Source organism: Cyclopterus lumpus, chromosome 25 (genome assembly GCF_009769545.1).
Source record: "Cyclopterus lumpus isolate fCycLum1 chromosome 25, fCycLum1.pri, whole genome shotgun sequence".
In the NCBI taxonomy this organism is placed as follows: domain Eukaryota; kingdom Metazoa; phylum Chordata; class Actinopteri; order Perciformes; family Cyclopteridae; genus Cyclopterus; species Cyclopterus lumpus.
The window spans coordinates 9,406,473-9,416,934 of record NC_046990.1 but is presented as its reverse complement, the minus strand read 5'-3'; the positions used below and the strand labels follow the sequence as shown (position 1 = coordinate 9,416,934).

The 10,462-nt window shown below is 43.0% G+C and overlaps 1 protein-coding gene across 1 annotated transcript; it reads left to right on the top strand.

The window, feature by feature from the left end:
- The first annotated feature begins 3,044 nt into the window (after positions 1-3,044).
- On the top strand, positions 3,045-9,477 carry trhra (thyrotropin-releasing hormone receptor a). The gene is made up of 2 exons (XM_034528818.1): positions 3,045-3,906; positions 7,051-9,477. The coding sequence occupies exons 1-2, from the start codon at positions 3,097-3,099 to the stop codon at positions 7,492-7,494; spliced, it is 1,254 nt and encodes a 417-aa protein (XP_034384709.1). The 5' UTR covers positions 3,045-3,096; the 3' UTR covers positions 7,495-9,477.
- Positions 9,478-10,462: the final 985 nt, after the last annotated feature.

Genomic DNA, 10,462 nt, shown 5'->3' with positions numbered 1-10,462 from the left:
TAAGCATTAAAAATGTAGAAACAGTGTTGTGCAGTTCACCGTGAGATCGCCTACAGATACATTGCTTCCTTCTCATCTGTGCCAAGGTAACCTGTCTCTCAGTAGCAGTGTTTGACCACGTGGAGGCAGTGAAGACCCACTGGCAGTGTTGTGAGGGAGGAATCAGGAGCTGGGGAGAAGATGATACATGGATCTATCTTTTTAGTGGCACCGATCTTTTCCTCTACTAGAAAACATCTGTTTTTCCACAAAATGTTAAGATTTTGAATGCACAGCTCTTACATGCAACAGGTTATTTTACAGTGCTGTGATGCCACTGTTACAGATCTACGTGATCTCTAAGCTGTTGTCCCTTTTCCAATAGTCTGGGAAGGAAGTGCTTTAAAAGTCCTGAGCCAGCAGCAGAGGGGAGCAGCCTCTGGCAGGGGGTGGGGGGGTGGGGGGGACACAGCCTCTGCCTGTCACCGTGTTTGTTTGCTTCATGTTAATAAATACTATATATTGAATTGTCTTAAATGTGTCTTCTGTGTTGGATTTGGGCCAGTTGTGGAGTGTTGTTGGCCTCGTAGGTCTGCTTAGGGGTGATGGCACGGCCAGCTGTATATGGAGGTTGTAAACACACCATATCATCATTTAAGTATAGATGGTGAACCTGTGAAGAAACGGCTGCATATTAATTTATCCAGCAGTTCCGGAGCAACATTATCATTCATTTGGAGTCGTGTTTCAGGCCACCTGGTGAATGCAACTTCCATATTCACTGTGAACAGTAAAGGTAAACAGCTGAAACTCATAATACATCTAAATTAAGGGGAGCTGTATACGTATCTGTAGGTTCACCCCTTTCACATTGTCATTTGATATCAGGTCAATACAAGTCTTGATTATTTATTCTTTGGGTAAAGATCTGAATACCTCTTCCACCACTGGCAATGATGTGCCCTGGCAGTAAAGTTTATAATGGACCAATTAAATTAAATGAGGCTGTTTATCAGTCCCTAATTCAATAGCTTAATATATGACCATAAAGTACATTCTTAGAATAATGAAGCCAGCATTCCGTATGCTTGGTTTGTAGACTCGGATGCCTTAACCTGTAACAAACACATGGACTTTCTGTATACGTCTCTGTGGTTATAGCAAGCATAACCAATCACATTGATAGAATCAATAGTTAATTGAGAGGACCTGGCAAGCCCGCTGCTGACGCCTCCGGAGGATGCATACAAACGGATTATACTGGCAGCAATAACAAAAGGTCACCTTTTGAATTGTGTGATTCTGCCTCCCGTGATTGACCTGTCGCGGTCTCCCACCTGAACGCTTCATTCGGCCCTTCTCTGATTCGGCGTAATAACCACGGAGGGTCGATACAGAGGTGACAGTGAATTAATACCACATGGTAAATTAGGTGTACACTGATATCAAATCGTTGGTTGGATTGTGGAGTTTACAGGGCCGAAAAAGATTTAACCCGCTGAAATTAATAAGACTTAATACCATAATCTGACTTCTAAAAACAATGCCATTAATAGTCAGTTAATCGTACGGTTTATCCACACAGTCTGTCGTTAATCTGTCCACAGTCCAAAAAGTAGTTTTCCTGCAGACTGCTGAGCTCTCAATGCAAAATCAGCCTCCCGGGAAGGTTATATAGACAGTAATATAAATCGCTGCATCCCCTACTGTGCTGAGATCTGAATGATGTTCATCCCTTTACCACTGGAGAACTGCAGCTAACAGTCACACTAATCTCTTTGGGTGGTTTTAAAAAAGAGATTGAAAGAGTTGGAGGAAGGTTCATCTGGTTGTAGATGTTTTTCTGACTGAGGTATATGTGCACCTGTGTGAACTGGGATGTGATGACTTGAGGAGGGGGGGGTTGCTACTCACAAACCGTTAAATCACGAGTGTGTGCGTCTCGGTCGTGTCGAACCACAGCGTACAGCCCGCAGAGGCAGATGAACGCAGACAGAAGAGGGCTTTCTCCCCCTCTCTCTCTCTCTCTCTCTCTCTCTGTGTTCCAGAGAGAAGCCGCTCCATCAGACGCACCACCCTCAGCACCACCCTCAGCACCACCCTCAGCATCACCCTCAGCTCGTGTACCTAAACGATGCAGGTGTTCGCCCCGAGGGAGGAGAACATCTCTAACGTCTATGTGATGTATCGCTCCTAGCATATCTCTCTTATTATAGGATTACCATGTGGGCCAGTCAAACTCTTATCTCAAACCTTATTCAAATCTCCAGATCTATATTCTTGATCCATATAGTTTTCATGTGTCAGGCAGATTGTTTGGCAACATGTGTATAAAATGAAGCAAACATCTGCAATATCATATATCGGTTATAATACGGTGTAATAAGGGTTTGAATATATCAGTATAGCTTCAATGAAACGTTGAGACAATAATATACATCCAGTAATAGTTGATCAGTTTAATTGATAACACTTTATTTTTAGGTTCACTTATGCACACCAATTAATTAAAGGGGTTATAACACACTGTAACGCTCTATAATGTCATTTCCACGTGTCTTGTATTGCTCTCTTTATCCTCTTATGAAGCAGATATGAACACAGCCGAGCTGTAATTATAGGCTGCATAATAAATGAGTAAATGCATATACGGTTGCATGATGTTTGTAATCCATACATCATAACAAGTACGAACACGTGAGCAAGCATTGCATGTATACACATCAGAGAGTGCGGGTCCCAGTGGGTGAGCCAGTGACCTCACAGTGAGGCTCTGCAGGAGGCTCCCAGTCATCAGCGCGTGAGCGGAGAGACGGGGAGGGTGCGGAGCCGCCAGCAACACCTCCTCTAAGCCTCCCTGTAAACTTCTGCTTTCGGGTCCATTGTGTGTGTGTGTGTGTGTGTGTGTGTGTGTGTGCGCGCAGAAGGAGTGCGGCACCAGCCACTGCAATTTGGGTGGAGAAGAAAATAAGACTAATTACATGAGGATGAAGTTTTTTTGGAGGATCTGTGCTCGTCGGACTTCTGTGTCAGGGGGGGGAGGGGGGGCTTTTTTTTAATTTATTGCAATGAGTGCTCAGTGAATTAGTTTGAGCCTGTTGGTGTGAATTCCTCACGATGGCCAACCTCACCATGGTCGACATGACCGCTGAGAACGGCACATCGCCGGCGCCGGACAACCAGACCCTGGGTGTCTGGACCGACTACACGGTCGAATACAAAGTGGCCAGCGTGTTCTTGGTCACCCTCATCTGCGGACTGGGCATCGTGGGCAACGTGATGGTCATACTGGTGGTCCTGACCACCAAGCACATGCGGACCCCCACCAACTGTTACCTGGTGAGCCTGGCCGTGGCCGACCTCATGGTGCTGACGGCCGCCGGGTTGCCCAACATCACCGACGCCCTGCACGGCCAGTGGGTGTACGGTTACGCAGGCTGCCTGGGGATCACCTATTTCCAATACCTGGGAATAAACGCGTCCTCGTGCTCCATCACCGCGTTCACCGTGGAGCGCTACATCGCCATCTGCCACCCCATCAGAGCGCAGTTCCTGTGCACGCTGTCCAGGGCGAAGAAGATCATCCTGCTGGTGTGGACGCTCACCTCCGCCTACTGCGTCATGTGGCTCTTTCTGGCCGACACCAAGACGCTGGCGTACGACAACGTGGTGCTGCTCAGCTGCGCCTACAAGGTGTCCAGGAGTTACTACCTGCCCGTCTACTTCACGGACTTCGCCGCGTTCTACGTGCTGCCCCTCATGCTCGCCACGGTTCTGTACGGACTGATCGCCCGGATCCTGTTCGTCAACCCGCTGCCCGCGGACCCCCAAGGGGGCACCAAGAAGTGGAAGAAAGAGACGAGCCAGGGGGGGAGGATGATCGGCACCTGCTCCTCCAGCAGCACCACGGCTGCCTCCCGCAGACAGGTGTGTGTGTGTGTGTGTGTGTGTGTGTGCGTGCGTGTTGCATGTTAAAGTGTCCTTGAGCAAGACACTGAACCCCCAGTTGCAGCCCACTGCTCCCTAATAACTAAGGATGGGTCAAATGCATAGAAGAATTTCCCCACGGGGATAAATAAAAGTTTATTTTTCTTAAGTATGTTTTTTTTTTTGCTGTTAAAGAGAACTTTGGATCTCTTATAGTCCAAACAGCATTAGGGTTAACTGTTGACTCGTGATAAAAATCAGCACTTTCTATTTAAATTTGTTCGCTATTTAAAAAAAATAATCTTTTAAATGATACAACAGACCCAAATTCCAATCCCTTTTTGATATGCACCGCATAAAAAAAAGGCAACTATCATTTAATTTCAGATTTAGCCGATTACACTTTTTTTTTGTTTATACCCTAAAGCACAAATTCCTAAAGTGTCTCGAAGAAAACAACTGACAAAAGTGACAAACGGGGTTTACAGTAAGAGCTCGTGGTGCAGCCACCTTTTGAATTACACGGCTCAGTGAGCACTCTGGATCATCACATTGTTTCCATGCAATAAGCCAAACACTGTTTTATCCTCATCTTCCCTCTGTTAAAAAAAAACAACAAACATCAGCTGAGAGTTTCCTACTTTGTTCTCTCAAGGCACAGAGAGGTAGATAGTAGCTGGGCGTTTGTTTGTCAGATCACAGGAAGAGGCCTAACGGGTGGGGTGTGGTACCCTGAGGGAGCGACATGCTCTATTGGATTTTCTGATCAGTTAACTCCAACTCAAATAGGCTTTTGGCTTTTTCTCCATCAGTGCAGCTTGTTTTTTAATCCTTGATTAACGCACACCCACAACCACACAATGACATGTGTTTCTGTTGACACCATCCTTGCAATCCACCGTGTACTTTACTGAATTACCTAAAAGGTCAGGACGTAATGAGGATGCAGGATTGGGTATTTCTCTCACTGATGATACTGGCAGCCCCCCCCCCGTCCCCCATCCAATACAATCATCCTCACCTGACTGCAGCCGAGACGACACGACATACATATGGAGAAGATTTCACATCAGGATTGGTGGTTTTAAAGTAAAGAACGGTGTGTTCATGGTCACATTTTACAACCTACAAACATTAATCTCTTACCGGACAACTCCTACGCAGTTATCTTTCATACATTTCTTTCATGCTGCTGTGTAAATAAATAAATACATTTGTTTGACTTGTACTATGAACTTAAAGAAAATTAGGTGTTGATATTTTGGCAACTTTACACAAAAACTTTGAAATCTGACATCTTTGATGTCGTCTCCAAAACTGTTGCATTACTTATGACAAAGAACTGACATATCTATGGGTTTAAACTTATTTTTGTTCACAAAAACACAAAGAAATGTTGTTTTAATGAAGTCCTCAATGATAGATTGAGTTGTCAGGATGAGCCTTCTATTTGGTTGACCTCAAACGATCATTCATCTATTGTGAAGGTGTGACAAACTGCACGAGGGAGGCAGGGTCAGAACAGGAAGATCAGGAATAGCGACTAACGTAATGCTGGAGCGCTCGGCACGAAAACACAAGACAATCTGGCAGAGGGCCAAGTGAGGGGACCTAAGGAGTGAGTGACTAACGAGGGGATGGGCTGCAGGTGAGATGGGCGTGAGAACCAGGTGAAGGGAATGAAGGACGATCAGGTTTGAGTGTACCAGAAATTTAAGAGTTAATTAAACCAGAAAACAGAATGAAAACAACTAATAAGACGGGGAATTCGTGACATCTATGGATCTTGCTATGGTTGGGGGAATTTTTTTTTTTTATAGTCTATATAAAAATCGTGAAATAATGCAATTCGTTATGTGTACCCTCGATATTTTTGAATGGACGTTCTTTTCCGTTGAAGATTCTTTAGTGTAAAAAAGATGATTATATTTTGATGGTTTTCTAACCATCAAAATAGAATCACCTAACCAAATTGCCAAATTGATGACGTTGGCCACTAATAAGTCATCAATAAATTGTTTTATTTGAGATCAGAAGGGATTGCGTTAATCCTTGCAGACTACATTAGTTTCCATAGCAGTTCAGACTGCAGAGAGGGTTGATTTATGTAATTAAAAGATTGATTTATGTAATTAAAGTAAGTCTTTGTGAGGACCAAATTTAGACGTTCTAACGGGAAAATAATCAGCAGGAGTAAGTGAGGACTTTAAATTGCCTACAGTTTTTATTTGACTTTTCAATAAGTTTTCTATCAGTAGTTTTTGTACAATTTTTCTCGGATTTGGTTGGCCTGTATGATCTGATTTGAGCACGTTGTGGCTCTAGAACGCATCCCACGGAGGACACATTACGATGCTAATTGTGTGACATGTCCTTTAAAAAAAAGGAACTCAAATGACCACAAAATATTCAAGACATTAATTCACAGTGCTGCTCATTTTTTTTCAGGAGCATTCAGTACTTCTGAATTTGTCTCTCTGGTATTTAATCGGACCAAAATTCCAGTCACACCATCAATATTTGAGCAGGTGCATGGCCGCACCATGTTAATCTCATTAAACGTACTCAAGTCAAGTGTAGATGCAGCTGTGTTCACAGAAAAGATTCTGTATCCGTCAATAATTACTCCCCTGGAGAGAGGCTCGGTGAAGATGACTTTCTTTTCTTGGGCATGACGGCTCCCTTGTGCACTGACCCTAAAGTTGGAATCCTTGAGATTGATTCTGCGGCTACTGGTGCAGATTGGTTCAATACAGGTCCTAGAAATTAACTTGGTAGTGTTGCTCCTTTTGTCTGAAATACTACAGTGGAACTGAATTCCTCTGAATCGGTAAAGGCGGACTCCGCCACCAACAAACGGCAATATAGAGAGGTGGTATGTCAAAAATGCAGAACATGAATCGTATCTAAACAGGGTTTAATTTCATTCACATGTCAAAATGAATGATGGCTGAATCACGGCTTACTTGGACAATAAAAGTCATTGTTAATACTAATAATAACACCTGGTGTGCTGTGATAAAAGGCTTCATTGTGTAGGGAATCCATGTGCATGAAAAACACTCCAAATTCAATTTATTGTCTAACTGTATGTGCATTTATTGTGTACGTAGCATTTCTTAACGCATGATTGACTTTTATTAGGTGACGAAGATGCTGGCCGTGGTGGTGGTCCTCTTCGCCTTACTTTGGATGCCCTACCGCACCTTAGTGGTGGTCAACTCCTTCCTGGACAAAGCCTACCTGGACACCTGGTTCCTGCTCTTCTGCCGTCTCTGCATCTACCTAAACAGCGCCATCAACCCGGTCATCTACAACGCCATGTCCCAGAAGTTCCGCGCCGCTTTTAAGAAGTTGTGCCACTACGGCCCTCAGCACATGGAGAAACCGGCCTCTTACAGCGTGGCGCTCACCTACAGTGTCATCAAGGAGACGTCCAACGGGGAAAGTCCCGACCACTTCACGACGGAAATGGACGAGGAGCTGAACACTCCGACAGATCGGTACTTACCCGCCGGCATCCTGCCGAGTGCCAAGAAGATGCCGTTCGCGGAGCCTTCCCCGTCAGGTAGTGATGTCAAAGCCTGACGGAAAACAAATTTTCCACCTGAAGTGGAATGGATTCAGCCCCCAGAGGGACATTTGAGAGACAGGTTAAATACGCAGACATCCCCCTTTCAATTAAAAGTTGCCAAAAGCCAAATAGTATGGCATTTGATGAGCTAACTGTTAAAAAAAAAAAAAAAAGCAGGCAACTTTCATGAATCTTGCAAAAATACAGTTAATTAATAAATTGATGAAGCAAACCGAAACTAAATTGAAGCAAACTGCCTCCATCCACTTCCTCTCTTCCTCCCCCCTTAACAGAGAGAAGCTTCACAAGTGGACATCATGGGGCTGAGTGATACGTTAAAAACATTTGATCACCATATTTATATTGATATTTAATCAAGGACGAGGACGTTTTTGTTGTTGTTGTTTTTTTGTTGAGCTCACGATTCACTCGCAAGGAACGTTGAAGCGAAACTAAATGACCAAGAATTGTGTCACCTGAAGACGGGGACATCTATTTAAATGACTAAACTGTACAAAAATATACATAAAATCCTCATGAATCCCGTTGTGTGAAATGTTTACAGCCATGGAGCGTGTATATCTTGGGTCAATTGCGTTCATCAGTGCAGTAATGTTCCAGTTGGTTGAGACTCGGCTCTAATTACTGGTGAGAGTACGAGCATCAGAGGGAGATGCTGCAGGTTGAACATAGTTCCTTTTTCTTCCTGTTATTGGTACACATCACCTACAGTATCTGTTGTGCGATGTCGATGTGTCAGACTTTAGAATACATCGGCCTCACCCTGTGTGGACCCGTTTCATCAACGCTGTGGCCTCATTTCCCTTGCATGGCTCGGCTCGACTGGCTAGTTTTTCCACTGCAGATAACGGGGTACCCGGGTAAAAGCCAAATTGCCATGACGTCACCTTCAACGTGTGACTCACTGGACATCTTGTCATCGACAACCAAACAGTCTGCACTCTGACAATTGTCGTAGTTTTGCAGGTTGACTTTTCTTTTTTTTTTTAGTCGAGTACAACAATCGTGGTCGCTACTGACGATAGCTTGGCTATTTAAAAAATGGTGGGTTTGTGCGTGACGTCTCTCAGCTGCATCTCGTACGCATATTGTGTCGTATTAGCTTCCTGGCTAACGAGAATTCATGCGGAATAGCGGAAAACGTCAAGCTAGCTTTTAGTGGTCAGTAAATACCTCCAAAGGCCGCTTGCTAAACCACCGCAACGTGTCTCGTTTTCTTTTTCCTCCACGTGTCACATGCACAAGATGTAATGTGTGGTGGGCGTGGAGGCTTCAAGGGTTTTTAAAGTCGCCGATGGACCGGGCGGAAAGTAATGAGAATCGTACGTCAGTCGAATTACTTTTACCGTTGAGAAATTTTGTAAAGTATTGTAATTTAAATGAATAATGTGTAATGTGTAAATTATGCCATTTTTTCAAGCAACATATGAACCGATTACTGTCTTGGGATTGGGTGGTATGCTAAAGCATGCTGTCAAGCAATTTGTGTTCATCTACAATGTATCAAAGTCTCACATCTCAGTGCTAACCCGGTTTCACTCGTAGCATTAGTCTCTCTTTGTTCACGAACCTCTCCCACCAGCAACCGTGTCATTCAGATGAATCCAAAACCGTGACATTTTAATCTCGCTGCCGAGAGAAAGCACAGACATTGAATTACATGACTTTTTGAGAAGAGTCGAGACAAGGACGAATAATTTAAAACCTGCTGTGTCATCGAAAACACCTCCCGAGCTCTAATGATTTCTGCGGGGGACTTTAGTGTGAACAGGGACAGGCACCAAAGCCTTATGATGGTCACCGTGAAGACGACCACTCGGGACTCAGGTCAGTGGCCCGTTGTATGATTATGAGGGTGTGACTCTGGTGTGCAGACCGAGAGAGGCTGTTCGTCAAAGGGTCACATAGCTGTCATGGCGGTAATTCTCTGATATTGCCAGAGACTGCCGAGCGCAGCGCTTTTTTGATCCGTCCAAAGTGCCACACTATATATAGATATATATATATATATATATATATATATATATATATATATATCTATATATACACATATATATATATATATATATATATATATATATATATATATACATATATACATATGTATATATACATATACACATATATATATATATATATATACATATGTATATATACATATACACATATATATATATATATATATATATATATATATATATATATATATATATATATATATATATATATACATATGTATATATACATATATATATATATATATATCTCACCCGGCTATTAAAAAGAAGAAATATCTGCTGTTAGCTTGTATATATAAATTGAAGAGCGTCTCAGAGTCGACACCTGCTTCGTACTGAGCGGCGGGCTTTTCTGTCTACACTGTAAAGTTGCTTGAAATTGATTGTGCCGTGCTATGTGAAATTAATTAAATATTGTGGTTTTTTTTTTCAAATGTGTACCAGCAAGTGCAAGAAAAAAAAAAAAGAAGAAGCTTGTTTTGATCCATTGTTTCGTGTTTTCTGTCCTTTCAAACCAGTCAATGGAAGCTAATGGGCCTCAAACTTGAACACGCGAGAAATTAGAAAAAGTACAAAAAGGTGTGACGTCTGTAGTTTGTATTGTAAAGTGCATTTTTTTTTCTCCAATATCTACTCCCTTTTGTTCTCAGTTGAAAAACGCATTTTGTTTTCGGGGGGGAAAATCAACAAGCAGCTGTGATGTTTTCTGTTCCGCACGCTGCGCAGATTGCAGCACGAACGCGAGCTTTTGTGAGGTGAACACAAAGATGACAAAAAATGTGATATTTGATGGCGTTTACGTCAGAGGCGTTGCTTTGTTTGCCGTTACATTTCGGTCTCCAGGGGGGCTTTTTTTCTTTCTGCTATTGCTGTTTGATGGACTGTTTAGTATTTTGTATTGTTCTTTGCCCAGAATAAACTCGGAGGATAATCGCAGCGCCTC